The sequence below is a fragment of the Oxyura jamaicensis genome, chromosome Z (genome assembly GCF_011077185.1).
Source record: "Oxyura jamaicensis isolate SHBP4307 breed ruddy duck chromosome Z, BPBGC_Ojam_1.0, whole genome shotgun sequence".
NCBI classification, from domain to species: Eukaryota; Metazoa; Chordata; class Aves; order Anseriformes; family Anatidae; genus Oxyura; species Oxyura jamaicensis.
Genome location: NC_048926.1, coordinates 40,840,560 through 40,867,796, shown reverse-complemented (window position 1 = coordinate 40,867,796; position 27,237 = coordinate 40,840,560). Strand labels below are relative to the sequence as shown.

The window sequence follows — 27,237 nt, the reverse complement described above, 5'->3', positions numbered from 1 at the left end:
CAGAAGCCACCTCTATGGCTACCAAAACCTTGCCACATAAACCCACTACAACGCATAGACCCTAAACTAAAAGGTATTTTTTTTCTGAATGAAAACTTTACCTTGCCACAGAGCTTAAAAACCATTCCAAGAATTTGTTTAAATGTTTAACATCCTCATCTTTGCAACCGTTCCAAATAAGTTGACTTCATAGTACTTCCACTTCTCTATATTAAGGAAAAAAAAACACAAAGCACTATTAAAACCACTGAAGGAAACTAATTATTATAGAACATAATTACTAATTAGTCTCTTGACCTATTGCTTTGTCATGGCACTTAGGCAAGCATACAAATACAAAGTAAGATACTGCTTTTATTTTTCATGGCCATACTGGTGCACCTTCCTCAGTGCAAAACAGCACCTGCATCAGCAAACCAAAACCTGTGTTACTCTGTGCCATATTTCAGAAGCTGCCAAGTCAGCTGCCCATGCAGAAAGACAGGAAGAAGTAGCTGCGAGCAGACTTGAGAAGTTTCAAAACATTTTTTCGGCTCTTTTCTCATATTTAAGTTATTTATGAGAGTAACCTAATGCAGCTGGAGTAGACATCCTCCAAAAGTCCCTTCACACATGTATTATACTTCAGTCTGCGCCAATAAAGAACAGCTGTATTTATTTATTTTAGAAATGTTTCTGTACTCATTTTCATACCTGAAGCTTCCAACTACTTTTGGGAATGTCATACCCACATTATCAGGCATCAGCTGATGTTTAACCTAAAAAAACACTCTTTTCACTTCAATTGAAATATGCTGGAAATAAATTTTAAAATAAACCAATTTTTTTACTCAACTTTATTAGCTTGAAACTGTTCACACGCCGTAACAAGATCTGTGATACACAAAAAACGTATTCCAGGAACCTTTATGTGTAGTAAAAACTGGAGGGTCCCAGTACAACATTTGTTTCCAGGAATAAAAATCTAGTACAAGTGATGCAAACATGAAACAGGAATACTAACAGCATGGAATATTTTTTAAGTTTTAAAAGTCTACATCACTTTATGAAAAATCTCACAACCTGTACTGAAGCATCCAAATTTTATTTTTAACCTTGCATGTGTAAAGAACAGTCCAAACATTTCAGGTGCTGCTAACACTGTGGATACTTTCTTGTATTTCAGAGACAGATCCTACGGTATCAGTTCCAGAGCCGTCTACCATCTGCAGTCTACTTTGGTCTGTTCTTGTTCCATCATTTGCAATTGCAGTTTCAATCACTCTAGGAATGTATTTCTTCGAGGAAAAAAATTTATTTTTTTCACCAGAAGCACTGCTGGATATTCTGCTACTATTACTTTTCACACTGGAATCAGTAAATGAATGCAGACTGGTGCCCAATTGCCTTGCTAAATAATGTCCTTTTGCTTGTTCATTTTGTTTGACTCTCTTCTCAGAGAATGTTGGAATGCTGCTTCGAGGTTTATCCTCTTTGTTTTGGTTAATTGCTTGACTTTCATTTTCTTTTCGTAAGACTGGCTGCTGCTGTTGCACAGCAGTTGGAAAATCCTGTGTTTCTTTAAGAGAAGAGAAGGTATTATTCACCACCAGCTGGGATTGAAATGTGCCAGGAGAAAGCTGGATGTTCCCACCTCCACTCTGAAATAAGAGATTCCAGTTAAGATACTGATGCAACTAGGAAAAAAAAAAAAAAGCAATATTGCAACTGTCATATACTCAAGTCTGCATAGCAAAATAAAGCCTTTACAAAATATACAAAAGATTTAAAGATAATAGCAATCACTTAACCTCTATTGCCCTACAAATCAACCACGTTTCAGAAGATTGCTGGGGTGAAAATGACAGAGTAGGCATATTTACTCTTTCACATCTAGCTTGAACTTTATGCTACAGAAATGAGTCAGTCATCATGCAGCCAAAGCACAATCACTTCCATAATTCTGAAATAAAATTCAGTATGTTTGCTCTGAGTTCACAGTATTCTGATCTCAGTAGTTTATACCACAGTATCTAGCTGCAAAAAGAATCTAAACTATGAAATACTAGGAGATACCAGGATTTAAGTATGAAATAGTATTAATGTTAGTTGAAGTTTTTTTCATGTATACTTAAAGAACATCTCAAATTTAGGCTTCTAAATGAGTGGAGTAAGAAAAAACATGACTTAAAAGAGCTGCATGGACAAGTTCAGAAGAATGCCATCAGCTGAAAACTTAGTTGCAAGCTGCAAGGCGAACTACAGCAATGTGGAAGAAACCGTGATGAAAATTACTTCAATTACTCCTAGTAATTTTAACAGATTCTGAAAAACTGGAAATTGCATTCAGCAGCATGAAAAAAAATACTGTGTTCTAGAATCTCGTGGTGTTCTTGAAGAATTTTGAACACTTAACCATTTGGAACACTTAGTGGGGAAGACACTAGGTATAAGAAAAACACTGGAAGAATGCAGAATAATTCCTAGTATGAAAGTTTTATCTGACTTGGTCCTTGGACAAGATTGCAGTCTGCCAACATCTTAACTTTGATTTATTATTTTTTTTAAAGTGAACTTTGGTACCTTGCTTGAAAAATCCTGAAAGTTTCCCGTTCATTGTCTTTGGAGCTGAAATTAAAACTTTATGTGGCTAATATTATGGATGTGTACTGGCCTGAAATTCATAGCATTGCTCACCTAGGAATGTTATAGAACTGGATACATATACTACCATTACTTAAATGAAAATTCCTGCTTTTCAATAGGCGAATTGTACTATCCTGTTATCAGATTCTAAGGTATTAAGAGGTGATATATATCATTTTTAAATGTCTTTAAAAAACTACTTATGATATTTTCTGAGTAGTTTTTGTATCAGCATGGTAACTTCTTATTTCAGAAAAAGACACATGGAAATTAGCACCAACGTTTTCTTTAGTACATTGCAAGACTGTACAGTTTCTGTTCCAGATGCTTATCACTGAGAAAGTTGACATTAATCACTATCATCTGTATAAATACAGCTACAGCAAGAGACTGTAATAATAGTTTCACGGATCATTTGGTTATCATTACTTAGTCAGAGTAGGAGAACTGCTGAAAAGTACATTATATATTGCCAAGTACATTGCACTACCATTCCCTCTATTGACTTACTCTGCTATTTTGTGTATGTTCTTGTCTTTCTTCTTCAAAAGACTTCTCCTTTAGTATGTTAGGAGGCTTACTGAGAGTAGAATTCATTTGTGGATGCCCCAAAAGACCAAAATCTGACTGGTCTATCCCAGCTAATACAGCAAGTTGTCCAAGTCTGTAAAACAAAGCACAGCAAGTTGTCCAAGTCTGTAAAACAAAGCTCAGTAAAAAAATGACATACAAAAAAAAAATCTTATGTGAAAGATCTAAACACTCAAAACCAGAAGAAACAGAACCTATATCAATATTTGAAGATTGTTTTTCCATTTTTAAGAGGCCCAAAACAGCCTCCCACAAATCAAAATGAGTGGTGACAGCTGTTTTCCTCTTTGCACTAATTAGACTGCAGGTACAAAATCACCAGTCTTTTTATTCAGTGTTACCAGGATGAGTAATCTTCCAGTTAGCACTGATCTCAAAGCAGGATGCCAGCAAACAGACTCCATGTCAGGCAAATGAAAGATGAAAACTTTATCATTCAGGCAGAAGCTTGGTGCACATCTCCCAAACTAGTTATCACCTCTAACAGCCAAATCCAATTACATGCTTCAGGAATACGGTCATGTTGTTTCAACTGCTAGTTTAGAAGTGAGCCAAACCTGCCTTTTTTTTTTTTTTTAGCTTAATCCACAATTAGTAGTCAGAAGTTACAGCCATCACTTGATACCGTGGCTCTTTACAGAAGCTAATGGAGAAAACCAGTCTTTGTGACTGGGATTTTTTAACTTTCAGAGCAGCTCCAGAACTTGTCATGAACTTGTCGTAAGTCCCATTTGAAAAAAAATATTTTTATGAAGCAAAAGAACACCCTTCCTTTGGCAGAGTCTTAACACAAACTTTAATCAATGTTCTCTAGAATATTTCAAGTCATAATAAGCAATCCAAATTTTAAGTACAGAGGACAGTTTCGTTCATCTAGCCTTTTGTATTCCCATCAATAAAAGGGGGCCCCAATACAACAAAACACTTTCTGAAGCCATTTCAACGGCATTTTCAGCCTTTTGAACTATAGGAACCCTAAAAACCAGAGATGATCCACCGAAAACTTAGCAAATACAATTCATTAGAAGCTTTCTTCTTTTTTGGAAAGGGCTTCTTGAAAGATACTTGAATTCAACAGGACAGTGCTTGGATGTTTCTTACAGTGACAAAAGACTGAACAGCAAGGACATAGCTTTTTTTTTTTTTTTCCTTTGCTGTTTGCCAGTACACTCCTAGAGATCTGAGGGGAAAAGGCAGCATAATTAACTGAGAGGATAATTTTGGAAAAGGTTTCAGCACAAAGTGTAAGACTAAAGTAAAGCAACAACCTACCCAGCATCTTTAAGGAGGTCTAAAAAAGCATGAAACTTTTGAAAAGAGTTCTCAATGCTGCCAAGAACACCTTCATCTTCCAAAATCATGTTGGCTACTGACTGCGCATGAAGAACCTCAGACAGGGAGCTATTTAGACTCCTAAGCCTTGCATTTTCAATTTCCAGCTATAAAAGAAAGCCAAAAAAAAAAAAAAAAAATCAGTTTCTATCATTCTGAGTTCAAACAAATACCACCTCTGCAAGTCTACAGAGCAATATCACATAGAGAAAACACCAAAAAACGCTGATATAGAGCTTTATGTACCAGAAACATTCAGGGCACTGTTACAAGGAGCTCCATGCAGGTTTGTTTATCTATGGCTATAATGTTAAGCTACCATAAGTGAACTTGATGAAAGCACTCAAAAACGCTGAATCAGCACTGTTTTTAGTAAGTACAGAATGGTGCAGAGCAAGTGCAAGCAAAGACATTAGATTTTAAGACATTACTTTGCATATATAATACAACACATTAGCACTAATGTTACTTTGCATATATAATATGACACATTAGCACCAAATAACTTATTTTTACTAGTAAAAAAAAAGACCTTAATGAAGGGCAACACTCTTCATCCCTCTGTATCAGAGGGAATGCATACCAGTATCTCTCCTCTGCTCTGTGCATCTCGAAATTCCAAGTTTAAAATAATCCCATTTTTCCTTCACACTGAACATTAAATCACTGACAGTCTGAAAGCTGAACAATTGTAGAATACACAGGGTTTGGTGTTTGGGTGAAGCATTAACTCACTCATTTGAGTTCACAGACATGCAATCTCTGCTGCCACAGGCTTACTTTCTTTTGTCTTTAGTAACAGAAGGCCAGAAAAAATACACATCTGCCTAATGAACTCTAGATGTTTAACTAGCAAAGTGATCGATTTTAGAGGTTATTGCTACTTAGCTTATCCCTTCCCCTCAGGAAAGGTACTATGTTCAAACAGTCTGGCATGAGAAATAAGACATCCTGCACTGGGTATTTAGCCTGAAAAGTAACCAGCACAGACTACCAGTGCACTTTACATTACAGGAGGATGGGGATATCCACAACGGAGGAAAACAACAAACCTTGTGGAGTATAGAGTCCTTTTTGTAAACCTGCTTCCTGTACTGGGCACCATTAATTGTTCAAGTTCAAAATAATACCATAAACATCATCCCACTGCAGATCACATATAAACACTAAGCCCATTAAATTACGTAACTTACACTCAACTATATTGCAAGAAATTCTCCTTTTTGATTACACTAAATTCAAAAGAATCTTTCTAGGTCAGCAACACCAACATTATTAATGCCTAGAAGAAAAGAAGTTATTATATTTGGCTTATACTGTCCCTTTGATTTTTAACATTTGCAACAAACAGCTTCTCAGTGCAAGTCATGATAGAGAAGGTGGGAGAAGTCAAAAAACTATCCATCTGCTACAAATTGCAAGCAGAATTAATTACTTTCTCATGGAAAACAAACATTAAAATGCTCTAGGTCATATCTAAAACACAAAATGGATGGAGCACATTGAAAGGGTAGCTTGACCAGGAGTTCAAGGCTCTGGAATAGGATCAGGAGAACAAACACACATTACTAAATGTAGATTTCATCACTGTCCTTAGGCTAGTAAGTGATCCATGTGACTTTGAACTGAAATTCTGGAAGCTACCAGGTTAGAGGTTACTGATAATTACTACAATTAAGCAAGTACATAGTTTCAATGGTGCCTCCTTCAAAGTAAAGATGATTATCAGTTAAGGATCATTACCTCTGCTATCCGTTGTTCGGCCTTTACTCTGGCTCTTCGTTCTTCCTTTAATTTTTCTATGCATTCTTCCAGCTCCAACTGTCATAAAACAGAAAATTTATTTGCAAATGTCACATCAGTATGCAATATTACACATAAATTCAACACGTACAATTGACAATTTTAAGTTCTGGGAATTTCCTCAACTACACTCTTAATGAAAGGGAACTGACAGTTGAGATTCTCTCTAGTGGAAGAATATTTATAAGTTTTTGTTTTTCATTTAAGCAGAAATTACATTTTTGTTTATCAAAAGGAATTTGTTTATTTTAAGTGAAAACAACTGTTACTGTCTTAGAGTAGTATGATTAAATCCCTTCCTTGGGCAGTTGGGAACTTCCTTGGGAAGTTCTCAAAAACTTGCATACTAAAGTCAAACTTCTATCATTCGGTGACATCAAGGGATGTTTGGAGAGATCTTTTCTTTTGGGACACTGGCAGTTTAAGGAGCTTCCAACTCTTACTGTTTATTCCCACTCTGTAATTCCATCATTGTTCTTCCACAGCTGATTGTCCCTCTTCTCTGAAAGGCTATGCTAAGGTCTGCTACTAGCTGAACAATAATCAAGGTGTTCAGCTGATCAATCCTCATGACCACTCTCCACCCAAGCAGCTGTGCAGTAAGTGCTGTTTAACAACAGTACCTAGGTACAATTAACAAAGATAAGAAGGGCCCCCTACTTCCTTTCATATTACTAGCCACAGACTTCTATTCACTTTGCTCCAGTTCTGGAACTCACCCAAATCACATCAGCCAGTGTGAATTATTAGGATGGCTGAGAACTAATGTGGAAAGATCTCACTTTTTATCACAATAGCAAGTTGAATTAACTTGCTTTATAATCAGATCTATCAGATAAAGATAAAAGATGGGAACAGACTTAATTAAGAAACAGAAAAGTACTTAAGGATGGAGAGGACACAAATTGTGACAAGTGGTTAGTGCGGTTCTGCCACGGTGCAGAATTCTTGTTTTGCACCAGTATAACAAAAAGAATGGGTAACGAACAGAAGCTGATCAATACTGCTTTAATAATGCTATCAGATTATGTCACTATGGCCTAGAAAAGTATGCTGATACCAAATTTAGAAAGTGACACTACACTGGATTACCTTACTGTAACTAAAATCAGTAGAATCTGGACCAATAAAAGATGGGAGATTTGGAACCAATGTTGGAGTACATTCCTAGAATTTATAGTTCTTTCTCTTTGTAAGCACAAATTAATCATGTAATCCAAAGATATACTGGAAGTATCGGATTTATTTCACTAGGTTGGAAAAAACGATTTTTATGCTAAACCTAGCATTCATCCGCTTGGACAACGAAGGTCAGTATGACAACCCTTCCCCAAAGGAAAAATGCACTTTCTTTCTGTCTCTGCAGTGCATCACAGAATGACAGAATGGCTGAAGTCGACATATCTCTGGAGGTCATCCTGTCCAACCTCCCTGCTTAGCAGAGAAATCTTGAGTCAGCTGTCCAGGACTATGTTTCTGAAAACCACACTTTTGAACATCCCCAAGGAAGGAGACTCCACAAACACTCTGGGCAACTTATGCCAGTGCTCAGTCAACCTCACAGTAAGAAGTTTCTCCTTACGTATCTGATGAAACCTCCTGTGTTCCAGTTTGTGCCCATTGGCTCTTGTCCTGGCACCCACACCACTGAGAACAACCCTGGCTCTGTTCTCTTCACATCCTCCCTTCACAAATTTATACACATTGGTAAGATGCTCTAGATGAGAGTGTTGAAGCCACTGCACAGGCCCAGTATTAACAAACTGCACATGAACAGTAATATGAAACCACCTACGCAACTAAGTCCCAGGCCAATGGAATACCTTAAAAATGTTCCCAAAGTTTCTGGAGAAAAAGGGTAAGTATACATCAGCTGAAAAAATGGCCATCTATTTACCCATATTTGTAGAGTCATTTTGCCTTCCACATCAACTCTAAGCTACCCCAACTTTGCCATTACATAGAGATGTGCAACAATATCAAGTTTTAATTTCATTTTGGCTTATATAAAAATAGCTCTATGGTCCCAAACGAACAGTTTGTTCACACAGCATGATCCTTTACGACAACCACCATGGAAAGACTGACTGTGAGTCTTATTTTATGCAATACTTACATGGAGGCAATGCAGCTTTTCTATTCAAAATCCAAATCCTACCAGGTGAGATACAGTCCTGTTACTCTGACTGAGAATGTATTTTATAGTAGTGCTAGATTGCCACAGCAGTGTTACTGGGCCACTGAAAGACCTTTGTTTTCCCTTCCTTTTCTTAGAACACTCTGTGAAGACACTTATCTTCATTTTTTTAGAACTACCAAAGTAATAAAGGGAAGCATAAAGAGCAAATTAAAAAAAATAGTTACTGAGCTCAATTATAAAATGGAGCTTTTACACACTTTCAATTTTGAATTATTTTCATGCAACAATCATTAAGTATTTTAGCTCTTCAAAACAACATTAAAATACATTTTTAATGAAAGTACTTGTAAGGAAATTACTAAAGCAATAACACTGATCAAAAGATTTGGGAACCACGATTCAAGTCCAGAAAAGAGAAATTCTGCATAATACAGTTGTGTGGATTAAGTGTAATTCTTCCTTATTATGACCCTGATGTGGCAAGATGAGCATAGCATACACATGTTCATTTGCACTATTCAGAGGTTGGTAATTCAGTGCACAATCAGCCCACATCTTTTGAAATGGAAGCCTGTGTGACAATTAAAATCTATTCAGAAAGCACTCTGTGACCGGTTATTAGCTTAATCATTATTTCCTGAATAAAACAGTTTATTTGGTATCATTGATCTTCATGACATTTAAGGCACAGAACATGCTTCTTACCTGGAATTGTTGATGCTTTGTTACATTAATCTTATCTAATGATTTTGTCAAATCAGGATTATGGATAACATCTTCTAAATCTTCTGTCTCTTCAGTTTCAGATGTTGAAGCACTTTCTACTGTCACTTTCACAGGAATACCTGTCTAATTGTATCAGAAAAGAGAAACACACCCACCCACAGCATTAAACTGTGTAAAAAAATGAAGATTAAATGGTATCAAAAGCCTTATTTAAATGCATTTTTTCCCAAAGTCCATTAAAATGAATACATAGTCCACCCAGTTATGCAATTCTGGGATAAATCTGCATAATACCATATAAAAAGATCTGTGTGTATATAGGGGGTATACGTGACAAGGTTTTAGCACTGGGGGCTTGTGGGGATAGCCTCTGTGGAGAAGGCCTGGTGCTGCTCCATGCCACACGTGGCCAGTGTTAGCCAGCTCCAGTGACCTCCACCAAAGGACACAGTCCAAAACACATCTGCAGTACCTCTGTGAAACCATGCTTACTAAAGGACATAAAAAACACCACAGGCAGAGATTAGGAGAAAACAGTGAGAAACAGAGGGCACACTAAGGTCAGAGAAGGAGGTAGTTGTCCATGACAGAGCAGCCTATGGAGGACCCCCAGCCAAAGCAGACAGATGGGCAAAAAAGAATTGCAACCCTGTGGTGGTTTCAGCCTGCTGTGTAGCTGAACTCCACCACAACCACTCACCCCCCTGCCTCCTCAGAAGAGGGGAAGAAGAAAGTATTCTGGAAAGGAAAAAAGTCTCACGGGTTGAGATAAGGATAAATTAATTAAAGTTAAAAGGAAGAGAAAAAAGACAAGCAAATGCTGTGCGAGAGCACAGAGAGAAAAAAATCTCTACTTACCATCAATGAGCAATGTTCAAACACAACCTGGGAAGCAGGGCCTTAATATGCACAGTTGCTTCGGGGAACAGATGTCTTCGTAACAAGACGCCCCCCCCCCCCTCCTTCCCCTTTCCCAACAGGGAACTCCATCCCAGCGAGACACAGTACAAACCCATAGTAGAGTCCATACCACAGCAGGTGTTCCCAATGGACTGCAACTTGGGGGAAGCCCATGTCAAAAGTAGGGGATAAGTGTGCTGGTTACAGTAACAATCTGACCTTTCTGTGCACAAATTTAGATTTAGTATATGCTACTCTCCACCTTTTCTATGATAGGGGGGGAGTGATGGGAATGGGAAGGTGAAGGAGGAAAGAGGTTCCCCCTACAAACACTGATGGGTTCAAACACAAGAACGTAGTCCGAGAGCAGAAGGAAGAGATAGAGGAAGGGGGAGAGCAGGACCTCAGAGAAAAATGTTAATTCTGCTTATTGCCTCAGGGTGGATTGTGTCTATACTCAACCCCAGCCTGCTCATAGGGTTAATAAAACAAAAACAGTGATACAGAAATGGGAATAAACTGAGCATCAAAGATTCAACCAAATGCCAAAGTAAACTATTACTTCACACTTCTATGTGATAAAGAAACTTTAAAGTAAGATGTCCCAGTCTCAATTTTTAGACAGTAAGATTCTGTTGAGCTTTTTTTAAGCACCCATGTACTAAATAAGCCTTCACATAGAGCAAGAAAGTACCTGAATCTTCACTGGTAACTCTTCATTACCATCCACTGCCCCTCCCCTAAAAAGGGAGAGAAAAACACTTTTGAGGAATGTAAGCCTGTAACGTCATCATTGCTACTTCCATTTCTAAACACCAGCTTTAAGACAGGTGAACCGGTTAAGTTAAAAAGAATGGATGTAATATAAAGTTTTGTGTCCAACTTCACACACGTATTTAGAAAAATTAGCACTGCTCTCTCCTTCCTTTATTACGCAGTTTTTATGCTTTAATATTTTTCCCTTTTACTGTGAAAACCTCACCTGCATCTCTTTGCACGTTCTGCAGTGCGCCAAGGAAGGAAGCCTTTTGTGCCTGGTGGTAGTGGTTTTGGTGAATAACTGTCTTTCACAGATGTAGTCTTTTTCCCAGGACTTACAGGCTTTTTAGATGTTAATCCTGCATTGAACAGCAAGAAAAAAAGAAAAGAGAATTCTTTGTACCTAGATATTTATACATACAGTTGCAGTCGACTGTTTATAAGTGAAATTTCCAATGTAACTGCAGGAAATCTACATTTCAATCTTATTTTGATGATCTTTTCTAAAACTAATCTCTGCTTTACTTCTCAAAAAGAAGGGTGGCCAGCTAATCTGCTGGCATGTTTAACAGTTACATCAGGTTGGCCAAAGTAACGCACACTGTTATTAAAAAATCGAAGTAAAGTTCCATAGCTAAAATTTATTAATACTGGTAATTTCAGATATCCAATTCAGTTGTTGGAAGTGGGAGCTTGGGACAGTTGATGTAATAAATAAGGCTACATAAGCACTTCAAAATGCCCTCTAGTGGTTATAGTGTGAAAAGCATTGTTTTTGTAGTTCGAAAGATGCTTGCATTTAAAGCTGGTATTCCTATTGATCACTTCCAGAGACCACCAGCATTGTCGCTTAAGACGAATAATTAACAAAGTCGTACTTCACTAATCCAGCCTTTTTTTGTTGTTGTTTAAATCATATGCTATAACTCGAAGTACATTCAGAATAAATGTCTGGATTCTACCTCAGGTTATGTATCAACAGAATTAAAACCCAGAAAACTGTTCACCACGTATTTTATATAGTTAAAAAAGAGGGAACTCAAGTTACTTCTTGAGCACAATCAATAGAACAACTGATTTCGTAAAGGCACCGAAATGTAAAATTGGGGTAACAGAATTCAAAATGTCACTTTATTCTCAACATGTAAATGGAAGAGATTATATTTTTTTAAAAAACTGTATTTAAGTAAGGAATTTTCTTCCATCACCCTGAGCACCAGAATTTATATATACAAACAGATTTTAATATGATTTATGCTTACCTCTATGCTTCCAGATAACAATAGCAAATGTGAAAGACAAGACAAATGTATTACGGTGAAATTTTCAGTAATTTTGTTGAGAAATAGTGTATCGCAGTGTCCTGGTTTCAAATGGGATTGAGTTAATTGTCTTCCTAGTGGCTGGTATGGTGCTGTATTTTGGATTTAGTAGAAAATAATATTGATAACACACCGATGTTTTAGGTGTTGCTGAGCAGTGTTTACACTAAGTTAAGGACTTTTCAGCTCCTCGTGCTGCCCTGCCAGCAAGGAGGCTGGGGGTGAGTAAGAAGCTGAGAGGGGACACAGACAGCACAGCTGACCCAGACTGGCCAGAGGGATGTCCCATGCCATAATATGGTGTAGTGCTGAACAGTAACACTGGAGGGAGTTGGCTGGGAGGAACAAAGGGGTGCTACGTGGGGTCTGGCTACACATCAGACAGTAGATGGTAAAAAAACTTAATTGTGCATCACTTGTTTTTTTAATCATAATTATTATTATTTCCCATTCATTTTTTATTCTGTTAAATTGTCTTCATCTCTACCCACAAGTTCTACATTTTTTCAGGTTCTCTCCCTCATCCTGCTGTGGGGGGTAGTGAGTTAATGGTTGTGTGGTGTTCAGCTGCCTCCCAGGTTAAACCACAACATACAGCTATCAGTACTTAATTATAAATATTCAAAATACCAATGTTATTTTAAGCATATTATTTATAATAGGTTTACATAAAGTTTTAAAAAAGAGCATTTTGTACATCAGTTAAAAAAATAATTGTTTGTTTTGGCACTGTCTGCTACAGAAAGGCTACAGCATCAGAAAAACTAGGCAACTCCCTACCATTAAGTGTCCTAGAAGTGAACAATTGTGGAGAGGATGCACTCAGAATACATGCAATGCTTCAAAACAGTTAACTTAGTATATACACTTTTCCCAACCACATATACGGCAGCCCTAAAAGCAACAAAAAGTTCCCTATAGAAACCAATGACGGTAGAAGAGACATTATTAATATTTTCTTTGAAGAAAGGTTTTCTGCAAACACTGATGTTTAGACACACTAAACATTTCATAATTAATATTCTTAAACGTTAACATGCAATTTTGTAAACAAAATTCACTATAGCAGGAAAAAATAAAGACAATATTACCAATACGAATAGTAGCTTTTCCTTTTCGACCACTTCCTAGGACAATAGTTCTTTTCTTTGGTCTAGCTTTCAAAGCATCCTTGGAAGATGGTGAAGTCAGCCATTTATACTGGATTTATTGTTTAATACAAGAAAAAAGAAAAGTTAGTTTAGTAGCTAATATTTAAAGAGGTGCTTATTTAAGATCAAGGGTTTGTTTTTGTCAGATGTAAGACTGCCACTGCTAGTTACAACTTAATAGTGAACTGTAAAACCAGAGAAAAACAAAAATCCCACAAGTCCCCAACTTAAACATAAATTCAATGCAAGTCTGAATGCTGCATTATCAGTAAGTGTTCCCAGAATACCACAGTAATATCCCATCCAATATTTTCTTTTCTCCTGCACAAAGCACTTCTCCTTTTATAGTAAAAAAATGGCATCAACCCTATAAAAAGGAAACTCTGTTTCTTGCTTTCATTCTCTACAGAAAGCTGGATTGCTAGGAATGACTGGTTCCTGCCAAACTTCTCCAGAGTAATAAAAGCTTAACTAACATGATTTTATATTACCAGAGTTAGTATTTTTTTTAAAAAAATGAAGTTCAATTTTCACTGCCTCTAATGAAAAGACATCCATACAAAGTAAGAGCATCCCAACTAAAATTAAGATGCTGATAAACAAACGCAATTGTAATTCAGACTTCTTTACGGCAACAGCTCTACTTATAAAACGTTTTATTTCTGCCAGTTAAAGTCTTATCATTATTCCCAAGTTACACTGTCACATAATTTTCACTGTGCATCAAGTTATAGTTAGCACAAAGTCCACAGCTGAAGTAGCCATCAAAGGAAATGTCGTTAATATTAATGCTTATTTCAGACAGCCCTAAGGCCCACCATCATAGTACTAGGAACAGGAAACCAAATTTTTTCCCACCTAATGCACAGGGAAGATTATTCTGCAATTACTGTGCTGCAACTAACAAATTCTAGCAGAGCGAACTGCTTATTTTCAACGATAAAATTACATACTGATTTTAAACTTTTAACAGCAAGAATAGCTTAGTTTTGTTTTACTACACATAAACTAGCTATTACTAGGTCAAACGTGAAGTTCAGCTACTCAAGAGACACGCTATCAGGTTAGATACCTGCTGCTGTTGTACAATAACTAAGTATGAAGACAGCAAAGGTATTAAGGCAGTTGAAAAATTACTAAGTCCTTAAGCTGGGACTATGAAAGCAATTTGTCTTGTAGAAATCTCCAATGGATTTTTCTTCTACATTACTCAGTCTGTCCCAGAAACTACATAAACTTTCACCACCTAGTACACCCAATCCTATCTGCAATTACAACCCACCATCCAAGAGTTACATAGTGCTGCTAAGATAATACAACCTTCCTCTATTTAAAGTGTCCATTAAACTTTTTGGAAAATTTCTTATGTTTAGAGGCACCAGCTAGCAGTGAGCAATCCTTCTGGCAAACATGAAAACCCAATCCAAAGGACAAGCACATAAGTGCTATTAAAAAACAGAGAAATGACTTATGCAGAACAGGATGGAAGGGCTGCTGAGACCGGTATCCAGTAAGCAAGTGTAACGGTACATTACAGGCTATTAGTGGCAGCCAAGAGATGATCTTTTGTTATTAGAGCTTACTATTATAACGTTAATCAAAAGCCCACCTAACTCCTCTTTATGAAGCAACACACTTTTTTTTCCCTGGCTCAACAAGTAGTTCAGACAGAAAATATGGAGTTCACACAGTAAGTGCCATTATTAGATGGCACAGAATGGCACAGAATGTAGCTCTGCCGCTCCTCCGATATATACAAATTCTACATTTTACTGAGTTTTAGTCATGAGACTTTTAACAGTCAGACTCTGTCAGGTTAAAAAGCTGAAACTAGAGGTAGATGAAACTGGAAGAAGTACTAGGGATGGTCATACATCCAAGTCTTTAGCTGTCTCTGTGGAAGGGATACCGTATGAATTAGGTAACTTGCTGCAAGAATAAGCAATGGATTAGTTTCAGACAGAAAACTGTATCTTACACCTTGTCTCAGAAGTTCCTACCCAGAGGCTCAACTTAGTACAATTGAGTCTTTTTTCCTATCAATATGAAATCCAGATCTTTAACAACTATCCTGGATAAAAATAAAGAAAAAGATTCCCACTAGGTTAAGTATTTCAAAGACGGACATGCATGTTTTCCCCACTATAGAAAAAGGACCAGCATATCCTTTTAAAACCTCTCCGGTCGGAGGTAGTACACAGTTAGCAAAAGGAAGCAATGTAGACACTAACTGCCTGTTTTGCTTGCCAAGCTTAAGCTACAAGAAACAAACAAACCAAAAAACATTGCTTCTTTAAATTTGTAAACTTAATCTGTGATGGATATTTCGTAACAATACAAGGGAAAAAAAAAAAGGAACTGAAGTTTGAGTTATGCTAAAACTTCTTAAAAATAGATCTGGAGTACTAGTTACATCCAGAATTTAGAAGAGGTCACTAGAACTCAAATACACTCTTAGATCATTTTTACTTGAAAGTTTCTTTTAATTGTACAGCTGACTTTGGCAGAATAAAGAAATAGTCCTTGTAGTTTTCTTCAGCACAGCTTTATGACCGTTAGTCATCTTTGATACTCCTGACAATTTATAAATTTACTGGTTTTGATCCCTAAAAAAGGAAAAAAAATCTACCTAAACCTACACAAAACATTACAAACCACCCACACACTACTGACTTTCCATATAGAGTGCATCAGGACACTACCGTGAAGAAACAACTGTTTTTCTACTCATAATACTCAGGCTTATGTAACTGAGCTTAAAATCAACTGTAAGTCGTGAGGTTAGGGTAGTCCTAAGGTTAGGGTAGTAAATCTTTCCATTTCAGAAAATTATTAACCTTAACATCAAATGTTTGCATTTATCTGCCTAAACAGGTGGAGTCTCCCACTCTAAGTGCCTGCACTGTTCACATGATATATATACAGCAAATGCTGTTTACAACAACTACCCACACAGTTTATGAAATAACAGATCTAGGCAGTTGTGTTCTGATTTGTGGAAGAGGCTGTTACTTAGCAAAATGAAAAATGACTAATTACCAGTTATGGTATTAATCTGGTATACAAGACTTAGCATTGCTAGTAAGACTTAAGATACTGCACTACCTTGGTACATATAGAACAAATGTCTTGAGTTGAGTGGTCTCATAGTATATGAGAGATTCCGCATAGAGTTGCTTCTTCTCACAGTTCAGTTTTCCATTTATCTTGAACTATATTCTGTACAGACAAATGCTATTTTCATGTAATACCTGCAACATTTGGCAAGTGTTGATTGCACCAGCCAATGAAAAAGAGTACTTTTTCACAGCTAACCTTGGTTTCTCCAAAAGAGTCTTTAAGATATTGAAATGGATAACTATTAATCCAAGGAATGCGACACAGACTTCTCAATTTATTAGATTATCCCTGCAAAACCACAGCTCTGACTTCCAAGCATTTTCAAATTTCCAAAAGAGCAATAAATTCCAGAACAAGAACTGGGAAAACAAGAATAAATGTACACTCATTTGCTTGATAACTCTTTTGGGAACTGAATCAGATTTCCGTGTTATAAATAAAAGACTCAGTATTTAAACAGTATATCTAATCATAAATGGTGCAGATATTTTATGTAAGTTACAGTAAACACTGTACAGTTATTAAACATGGCAAATGACACTGTCTAGTTTCTTAGATAATTAATATTGAAAAATAGTCTTGATTAGCTTAAAAATTGACTATGTAAATTATTGTCAAAAGTTTCAAAATAAAGTTTTAAATTTTAAATTGTGAGTTCCTTTATTTAACTCAAAGTTAATTTTCATGTGTTAAGAAAACAGTCTACAAAACTTAGCAGTTCAGAATTCTTACTTACTTGTTCTACAGTAATGCCTAAGTATACACAAATTGCCACTATTCTTCCAATAAAATGGATATCCTGTTTCTATTATATCTTAAATTACATTAAGGAAATTATAAAAAGTCCAATAGTAACTGTTATAGTTACTGTTGCTACTAGTGTTTTAAGCTTTTCCAGTTTTTTGCTTCTTTTTTAAATACTTATAGTCACCTTTCTGTTTATAATTGGAATAGCTGCATTAGATTTATTCCTAAGTTATCTTTGTAAAAATAAATGCAATTCCAGATACAAAAAAACAAAGCACAAGTCATTCCAGAAGGCCTAGCACATACCTCTGAATTAGCATTATTTCCATTCATAAGAACTCTTTCAATAATCTTTTTCATCAGAACGTGATCTAGAATGAATTAAGATGTCTCATTAAGAATTTCCTAGATGAGACCAATATTTATGCAAACAAATTATTGAATAAGCAGTGTCTACCCTCCTCCCTTCACCCATTTTTAAATTCTTAGCAAAATACTGTTACAGGCTTTTTCCTTGAAAACAGCATACTTTCTCCCACCAGAACTACTCAAAAAGAAAAAAAAAGGACAAATACACAGATACATACCAATTAATGGATTTTTTCTTATGTCAAGTACCACTAATGTTGTATTAGTTTGAAGAGCATCTAGTAGTGACCTTGCTCCTTCATTGGATATTCCACATTGCTGCAAATCAAGTGCTAAAATATTTGTGGAAGTAAAATAAATAAATTATTCAATGGCATAACTTGTAGAAATTCTAATACAATTTAATCCACACCTGCTGAGAAGATCCATTTCATAGAATATTAATAAAGAATGTTACTCTAACAGCCAAATGATCAAACAAGATTAATTTCAGAGTTGAAAACTATAAGTTTAAGTCTGTAGTACACGTTAACATTAACATGTAACTGCTAAACAATTGCAAAGGAAGGAATACAAAAATCACAGTTAAGTCACTGCGATTGAGAATTCCTAGAAGAGGTAATACATCTACATACTGAGTAATTCAGCTGTTCAAGGTACCATAATATGTAAAAGCAATCAACTTAAGCCTAGTCTGAGTCAGATCACCACTTCTGCAAGATCTGTAAGTTATTTGGTCACTATGAAATAGTGCTATCAAGGCTTTGAAATTTATTTAGAGCAGTTGAGATCAGACAGCTATCTGGAGGTCACCTTGCCCAACCCCCTGCTCAATCAGGACCACCTTGAGTAGGCTGCCCAGGACCATTTCACCCAGATGGTTTTTGAAGATCTCCCAAGAAGGAAGACACCACAACCTTTCTGGGTAACTTGTACCAGTTTTCTGCCACCCTCACAGTAAAATGTTTATCCTTATGTTTCTGATGGTATCTCCTGTGCTTCAGTTTGTTTCTATTGCCTCCTGTCCTGTCACTGGACACTACTGCAAAGAACCTGTCTCTGTCTTCTTCACTGCCCCCGCTCTGATACCCATAGGCCTTGATGAGACCTGCCCTTAGTCTCCAAGCTCAACAGTCTCAGCTCTCTCAGCCTTTCCTTATCCTTGTCCCTTTACCATCTTAGCGGCCTTTTGTGGCACTCCCTCCCTCCAGCAGCTTCACCTCTCTCCTGCACAGGAAAGCCCAGTTACCCAGGTCTGGCAGCTCAGCAGTGCTGAGAAGTGGGGATGGATCACTTTCCTCAAACTGCTCGCAAAACTCATAATACAGGTGTATGGACTCACACTGGTATCAGACAGCTCACTCAGCACTTGAGGGTGCATCCCATGAGTGCCAACAGAATTCTTTATGTTCAGTTTGCTTAAGTATTCTCTAACCCGATTCTCTTAGACCCATATTATCTGTACACCTAGCTCAGTTAGCTCAGAAACTATTCCCATGCTTAAGTATATTTACAAGAAGGACTACGAAGCTGAAGGGCCTGGAACACAAGTCCTATGAGGAGCGGCTGTGAGAACTGGGGTTGTTTAGTCTGGAGAAGAGACTCAGGGGAGACCTCATTGCTCTCTACAACCACCTGAAAGGAAGGTGTGGGGAGCTGAGGGTCAGCCTCTTCTCGCAGATAAGCAGCAACAGGACTAGAGGGAATGACCTCAGGTTGAGCCAGGGGTGGTTCAGGTTGAAAATCAGGAGACATTTTTTCTCAGACAGGGTGGTTAGGTATTGGAACAGGTTGCCCAGGGAGGTGGCAGTGTCACCATCCTTGGGGGTGCTTAATGAAAGGTTGGACCTGGCATTTAGGGACATGGTTTAGTGGGTGACATTGGTGGTAATGGGATGGTTAGCGCAAATGATCTGGAAGGTCTTTTCCAATCCTAATGATTCTGTGATCATTATTAGTAATTTCATACATATTTACTGTAAAACAAATTACTTCTTCAATATACTAGAGGACACTTCCAGATGACCCCAAAGTATTTGGGCATTAACTATCCAAAAATAGGAAAAGAAGAATCTCTTCCAAAATAAGTTATTTCCTAGGTAAATAGGAAATTACACTACTGGCTACTTTTGCTATTAACTGTCAACTTTCAGTCTTCTGTCTGCCTCTACTCTATCTAAAGAGTCAATATTTGACAATACCTTTTAGCCACAGGTCCTCTCCTAGACAGTCTGCAACGGCAGTTGCTCCTCTATCTCCAACGAGCATGTTGCAGTTCAAAGTAACGCGCCTCAAGCCTGTCATATAGTCGAGGTCAGGTCTCCTATAACGTAGGCTTTCAGCCCAAGCTTCACCATGTCTCTTCATTGCCTGGTGCTTTGCAAACAAAGAAGGTGTTACCAAGTGCAAAGACAAAGCCACAATCAATGACAAGATCATAAAACTGACACTTAATGGTTTGTGTACTAATGCAAGAAACACATTTATACTAGTTCTCAGTTCAAGAAATACAAGTCATTCTTAAACATTACAGCTAAGTTATGCTCGTTCTCATCATCCAGTTTTCAATGCATGTTAATAAATATGGTTAAAGAACGCTAAACATCTTAACACCTTTTTACACCATTTACAATGCACCTGGAGCAAGATATTCACAGTAGGAAATTGTGTGCTTTCATGCAAACCAATGTTAACATTAATTACAATATGGTACTAGTCGCAAGCTTACGAATCAGTTAATTAGAAGCTTCTAAACTGTAAACTCAATTTCATTATTTCCACTCAGTGCTTAAGAATGCTTTAGACATTCTGCAACATTTGTGAAAATGATTAAAGAAGCAGTCCTTAAAACAGATGTCAATTACAACCCTAATCTTCATTTGAAGACATCCTGAACTGTTATTTCTTTAAATGACACTTATTAAGAAAAAACATATTGATATCTCATACTGTAAACTGTTTTTTTTTGCATATCATTTCACAAGCTTTGGAAGGACTGTTCACATACTTAACTTCACATATGCTGCTCACAAAGTGTTAGAGCTTGAAAATTAAAGAAAAAAATTAAATGTTCGATTACACACGTTAATTAATTTTATATTCAGTGAGTCAGGAAACAATATAACAACAACAAAAAGCAGATCTGAACATTCACTGCTATTTAAATCACAACTCAATTATTCATTATCCAATCCCATTACATTTTAATTTATGGGGCAACAATTGAAAAGGGATACAATAGAACTTATTTCCAGAGTATAAATACTGCTGACTTCCAGCTGCATAACATGGGTTACAGAGAATAGCCTGTACTTTTCTCACTGGTAATCAGAATGTTTTCCTTTTTTATTGTATATGCAAGTATACTAAGACATTTACATCTACTCAGTATCAAATAACTTGGTCTTAATAGATGTTCACTTCAGGGCTTATGAAACTGATTGCAATAAAACGGACTTATCATTAAACATTCATGTGACAACAGCTTTCCCACAATTAAATACAATTTTATGGACTTTTTTTTTTTTAAGGCATTACAGTAGCTATGCTAGAGACTATCCTTCTTCTGCAAAGATTTGAAGTCACAAACCGTTCTTTGAGCTCAGGACAATATATGGAATAGCACTGCTTTTAGTGCTGAAAAACTAAAAAATTAGATACTATTAGATTTGTTCCTAGCCGAACGTAGTTATTTATTATTCTTAGTAAAAGTTATTGTGAACATTTAGTTTAAGAAAGATGATGAAATTACCTTTAATACATTTGCCATATGCTCTGCTCCTCGCCAGGTGAGGCTACAACCTGTGAAGTTTACGTATCTGATAGTAGCTGAATTTTTCACACTCTGACAGATTGCTGAAGAAAACAAGAGCATGCTTGTTATCTACACACACCACAACTAGGTTATCAAAACAAATGCATTTGTTCACTACCATTTTAAGAAGCTGAATCAGTAACATGACACACACCATGACAAAACACTGGTATTGAAGCAAAGGAGATTTTAAACGCATTTAATCTGTTGTAAAATTATACATTTTAGTGCAAGTGTTTAGCAAAGATTCTTTGAACAAGCCAGAACATTTTATTTCAGTTTACTTGTGTAATCATGAAAAAAATCAAGAAAGTTAGTCTCCAACTTAAATATTGTGACTGTTTTAAATAAAACGATAAGCATCACTATTAAGTAGCATATTTACTAGAATCAAGTAAACAAATTCAAGTCTAAATAATGTAAAATCATGTAAAATAAATCAAATATTATTTTAATAACTATAAACAGATTTAAAACAGGATTTGAAACAGTGAAGAAACTTACCTATTTAAAGCACTACAAGAGAGAGAAGTATTGAAACGTTTTTGATTCTGAACTTACTTTCTAATCCTCCATCTCCAATTGGACAGTGGGCTAAAGAAATGCTCTCCAGAGATGATGAAGTGGCGAAGCCCTTCAGAATAAAAGCAATGTTTTTAACTGGCTCAAAAGCAGAATTACAAAAAGAGAAAAGTCCAAGTCAGACTTGCTCAGAACACATTGCATTCCATACGAGAAACTTTCGGAAGCTGGGAGGAAGATCAAAGCTCACTGTAAAGCTCACTTTAAGCTTTTTTTTGTTTGTTTTAATACATAAAAAAGCAACACAGGAGGAGCCTAGCCTACTGGCAACAAGCAGCACCTCCTTTCCTAGAAGCCACTCATAAGCAAACTAGAGGAAGTGTTCTAGTAACACACCTTAGAGACCTACTTTTATCTTCTTGGTGTCCCACAGCTTTTCTTCTGTCATGAACATTCACTGTAGTTTGAGTTACATACATAAGTTATATGCCCCCACATAACTGCAGTGATGTTAAGAACTTTCTCATAAGCCTTGATGAATCAAGGCAGAGGAACGTTACGCGAGTTTTGAAAGGCTCAGCAAGACTAGGTTATAATAATTGTCTCATACTGTGGATAACACAAAGATATGTTAAAACACGCACATCCTTATGTGTGACAGCTATGTATAAAAGTACTTGCTACTTCTCCAGGTTCTAAGCATATTTTCATTTATTTGTATACTAACATATTCTCACCTTTGTTAAAAGCATTAGATCTCTCTCCCTCAGGAGCAAACCGTGCAGTTCCAGATTTTTGAGTACATCAGAGATACTGAGACAGCCTTTGACAGCTTTGCATAGTTGGCCAGTCAAGTCTTTCGATCGAATTGCTGGAATTCTCCTTCTGAAGTAAGTTTTATATCTTTCACCACCTAGTAAACAATGAAAATTACACAGCAGTAGCATCCAGTTGCTATAGACTTGAAAGGAATCATTACCACCCTACGCTTCCTTGCTGCTCTTCTTAAATAGAAGTAATTCTTTAGAGAGCACGTCTTCCCCCATGCATTCAATCACACAACTTTTGTGCAATGTATTCTAACACATGTACATCAACATATTTATCCTCGACAGCCATCAGCACAAACCTGATTCTCCAAGGCCCTGCTGATGAAAACTTCTTATTCCAATAGAAGTCAGAGTCTTATCATGCCTAATAGCACTCAGGAGTGGTGCCCAGTCCACAGCTTTAATGCGATCTACAATTAGATCAAGAGTACCCTGCGTCAGGTTAGCTTTCACAGCTTTCAGAGGCACGGAGCTTTGAAGAGCACAAAGATGTTCATAATGTGAGTAGAAATCCAGCATGCATTGTCTTCTTATTTTCACTGAGTCAATCATTTCTTCTATCTGTTAAGTGTTTCTGTGAAAGAAGAAAAAAAGATTTCAATTTTTTCCGATGTAAAATTGATTTAGCAACACAGTCTCAATTCAACATGCATGCCAAAACAAGAGTACATTCACCCATGCTGCATCTACATGTCTTCAATGTGGCAGCTGAAACAATGTCTTACAAGGCTAACTACCTGTGTAAACACTGCTGAATACAGAAAAAAAAACTACATTTTACCCTTCCAAATAAATGGGTATCTGCAAAACATATAAGGTTAAATTACTAAATGCTGTAAAGTTCTCATTTTCCTTTTAACAGTTTTGTAGTGTAAGTGCCTGCAGACTCCTGTAAGCCTTGGAAACCCCAACTCAAAAATCAACAGATACAGAACACTATATTCCAAGCAGAGTTACTTGTGACTTGCTAGCTTATTTTAGCTATCTGATTAACTAGCATTATATAAGCACACTGTGGTCACAGAAACTGAAATGAGTAAATTCTAATCCAGTACTTCAGCTTCAGAAAGTGACCATCAGTTATAAAACCCCTGAATTCAAGTGATACACAACATACTAGCTTTTCATTTCCAGAGCTTAACCCATATTCTTTCTTCTGGTTCATTTCATTCCAACACAAACATCAGACGTGTACCTGAAGTAAAGAAGGGAGCTCCTGGCCCTAGCATGCAACGAACATAGAAGGAAGAGGGGAAACCTTATCAGACCCACAACTTGCAACTGGGACACAACTATGTAAACCAGGACTCATCTGCACACAACTTAGCAGATTTGACAACACTTCAGAATGCCTTGACTGTCCTTGAGAAAGTACGCAGGGAAAAATAACATGCTCTTTCAATACAAAACAAGAAGACATTGAATAATACTAGCTGGTGGCAAATGAAAAGTGTTGTGTGTTTTTGTTCTTGTTTTTTTAACAGAGGAAAAAAGAAAGAAACAGCACATAGCAAAACTATGAAGTCTCCCTCCACACAGATTTTTTTTGTTTTTGTTCTTTTTAAATCCAGATGTTTCTAGGGATTCAAAAAAGCAGTGGTAAAAAGCAGGGGAAAAAAATTCCGCACAGGACCACTGAAAAAACTGTGCCTGGGAGCCTGAACTGCAACATACGCACACGTTTACTGCCTCCTTACACACTTTCTAAAGCATCTGCTCTTCTGTAGTTGCACACATTTGGCCTGCTGGCCACCAAACGCACGCAAATGAACAGCTCCGGTCACGGCTGGGATCACACAGCACTTCATTTTTCACCCACACGGTATCGCCGCCAACTATGGGAACTAAAGAAGCGTTCTGCTTCCCTAACAAAGCACGCAGGGGCTGGGGACTGCGCTACTCGTCCTCAGCCGCGGGGCTGAGGGACAACAGTCCGGCTGACGGCGGAACGGCGACGGCACCTCCCTGGTCCCCGTTACGGCCGCCCCGCCCCGCCCCGCCCCGTCGCGCTGCCACCCGCCCGGACCGAGCCGGGCCTCGTCGATCCCCCACCCCCCGCCCCGCCGCTCGGCAGACAGCCCCGCTTCTCCCCCCGCCGCCGCCGCGACACAACCCGGGGGCCCGTCAGCCGTGGCCGAAGTCCGCCGCCGGCCTCGGTGCTAACCTCGCACCTCCCGCCGAGCCCGCCGCCAGCCGTTACAGCCGTTACAGCCGTTACAGCCGCCGCTCATGCGCGCGGGACGGTTGCCCCGGCAGCCCAACCGTCGCCCGCCGGCCGGCCGCCCGCCGCCACGCGGCGCAGCAAGCCCGCACGCCATTGGCTGCTGCCCCCTCCCGCGGGAAGCGGCCCCTCGCCCGCCCCCCCCCCGCTTCCCTGCCTCACGCGTTCAAAATGGCCGCGCCCAGCGGCCGCCCCGCCCCGCCCCAACGGCCGCGCCGCTAGGGGGCGGCGGGGGGCGCTCAGGTGGCGTCGTCCCCGCTGTGCGGAGGGAGCGGGCGGGGTGGCTCTGTCACGGGAACGGGGGGCGCTAGAGTGGGGCGGAAGCCAGGCGTTTTGGGCAGAAATGTTACAGCCCGATGGAAACCAATTTCCCTTTTCTAAAGGGACTTTAGATGGAGGGTTAAAAGAAAACAAGCGCTGTCTTTCAGTGTGTCTTCATACACACTGTGTAGCTGTACTACCAGCAAATCACGTTAGGTACATAATAAACTGAATAAACTGAACATTTTAATTAACAGTAGCTGCAGTGAGCTGGTCTGAGCAGTCTGAGAGAGAGCAGGTGAATTCCTCTTCCCAGCTACGTTTCTCATTAGCTTCCTAGCTTAATTTAGGAAGATCTGGCTTCAATTGAGACTGGAGGATTCTTACTAACACTCAGTCGAGGGTGTTTGGAAGTGCGGCATTTAACCCAAAGTGGCTCAGATGTAACCCATGAAATCGCAGGTCCTAGAATTTGCAGGTCATTCGTGGAAAGTGACACCAACTGCTTAAGAAAATGATTACTGTAAATGGGTGTCAGACCACCCTAATACTAAACAATAATAACACTAAACGCAGTCTTTAGATAACCAGAGCAGCCCAAGTACTGCAATCAAGTGTGCCAGAACAAGAATTATTTCAGAAAGTCTTAGGTCACCGTCTGCACAAGTTGTTTCAGCATGTCATTTTGTGAATTGAGCATGAAAGGCAAGCAGTATGCAGGGCCATAATCATACAAATGGTAACAGCAGATTTCAGTTCTTGACTGTAACATAAAATATTCCTGGTGCTTGTAATACAATACCTCTTGGTGTCACGGACAAAACTCAAGGAAAATTAAATGTAAAACTTCCCAAGAAATTTTACTTTAAATGATTTTCTGTTTATGCTGTTTTTTTTTATCCTTTTTTTTTTTTTTTAATATATATATATATCAGGTAGGAAGGTATAATACATCTTTACTGCTAGTCCACACAGATTTGAATTTTTTACTTTGATTAATAAATTGTTAGTCACGTTTGTATTTTTTTAAAATTCATTCATCTTGCTTGTCTGGGCAGTCTTCACTTTGTTTGGGGTTTGCTTTTGTGCAGGGTGACAGCTACAAATCATCTTACCCTATAATATCAAAGCCTTGAGGTGTTAGCTCATCATCTAAAATCATTCATGGATAGATGGGTAGACTATTTAGAGATGTCCCCGTTTACTTTGGGAAAGTAATCTAAAGTACTTGATATGATATTTGAATAGTAACTTTGAATTTAATGCATTGTAAGACATGAAAAACTGAAAGGGATCTCTGAAGATTCCAGGAGGGATTTGTTTGAAGTAAAGAGCTTTTTACTTCTTTTTTATTATTTATTTATTTATTTATTTATTTTTAATTGAATTTTGATAAACATGATACAGATCTCTCAGAAGGGCTGGGTGTTGAGGAAGCATCAAGAATGTTCTGTGTTTGTGAATTGTTGCTCTAAGCACGGGCTTTATGCACTGGACAGCTGTAATATGTGTAATGATGAATCTACAGTTGGCTGTCTCAATTACAGATTCCAATCTTTGATCCCATTTCAGGGGGTCAGCAAACGTGATGCCCATCTGCAAGAAGGGCCAGAGGGTAGACCCAGGAAACTATAGGCCTGTTAGTTTGACCTCAGTGCCAGGGAAGCTCATGGAGCAGATTATCTTGAGCGTCATCATGCGGCAGTTGCAGGGGAACCAAGCGATCAGGCCCAGTCAGCATGGGTTTACGAAGGGCAGGTCCTGCTTGACTAACCTGATCTCCTTCTATGACAAGGTGACACGCTTAGAGGATGAGGGAAAGGCTGTGGACGTGGTCTACCTTGACTTCAGTAAGGCATTTGACACCGTCCCCCACAGCATTCTCCTCAGGAAACTGGCTGCTCATGGCTTGGACTGGCGTACGCTTCGTTGGGTTAAGAGCTGGCTGGATGGCTGGGCCCAGAGAGTTGTGGTGAATGGAGTCAAATCCAGTTGGAGGCCGGT

General features: G+C 38.2%; 1 protein-coding gene across 2 annotated transcripts; it reads right to left on the bottom strand.

Annotated features, from left to right (window-relative positions):
• Positions 1-814: 814 nt before the first annotated feature.
• On the bottom strand, positions 815-25,038 carry CEP78 (centrosomal protein 78). Of its 2 annotated transcripts, none has more exons than XM_035309713.1 (16): positions 24,923-25,038; positions 23,051-23,325; positions 22,659-22,834; positions 21,961-22,033; positions 21,337-21,440; positions 19,787-19,961; positions 17,804-17,917; positions 17,523-17,587; positions 13,290-13,398; positions 11,100-11,235; positions 10,812-10,857; positions 9,197-9,340; positions 6,292-6,369; positions 4,489-4,655; positions 3,136-3,289; positions 815-1,640 (listed from the first exon to the last, which is right to left on the bottom strand). In XM_035309713.1, the coding sequence occupies exons 2-16, from the start codon at positions 23,301-23,303 to the stop codon at positions 1,125-1,127; spliced, it is 2,310 nt and encodes a 769-aa protein (XP_035165604.1). In that variant the 5' UTR covers positions 23,304-23,325; positions 24,923-25,038; the 3' UTR covers positions 815-1,124. The 2 variants fall into 2 exon arrangements, with proteins under 2 accessions (XP_035165604.1, XP_035165603.1); XM_035309712.1 differs by having other exon boundaries at positions 24,916-25,020.
• Positions 25,039-27,237: the final 2,199 nt, after the last annotated feature.

Excerpts from the sequence above, each read along its gene's own strand:
- CEP78 (XM_035309713.1), bottom strand. The coding sequence starts at position 23,303 with ATGATTGACTCAGTGAAAATAAGAAGACAATGCATGCTGGATTTCTAC. Across the intron at positions 9,341-10,811 it reads AGTTACCAGTGAAGATTCAG|ACAGGTATTCCTGTGAAAGT; the intron begins GTACTTTCTTGC and ends TGATACAATTAG. Across the intron at positions 3,290-4,488 it reads GACCTCCTTAAAGATGCTGG|ACTTGGACAACTTGCTGTAT; the intron begins GTAGGTTGTTGC and ends TTTGTTTTACAG.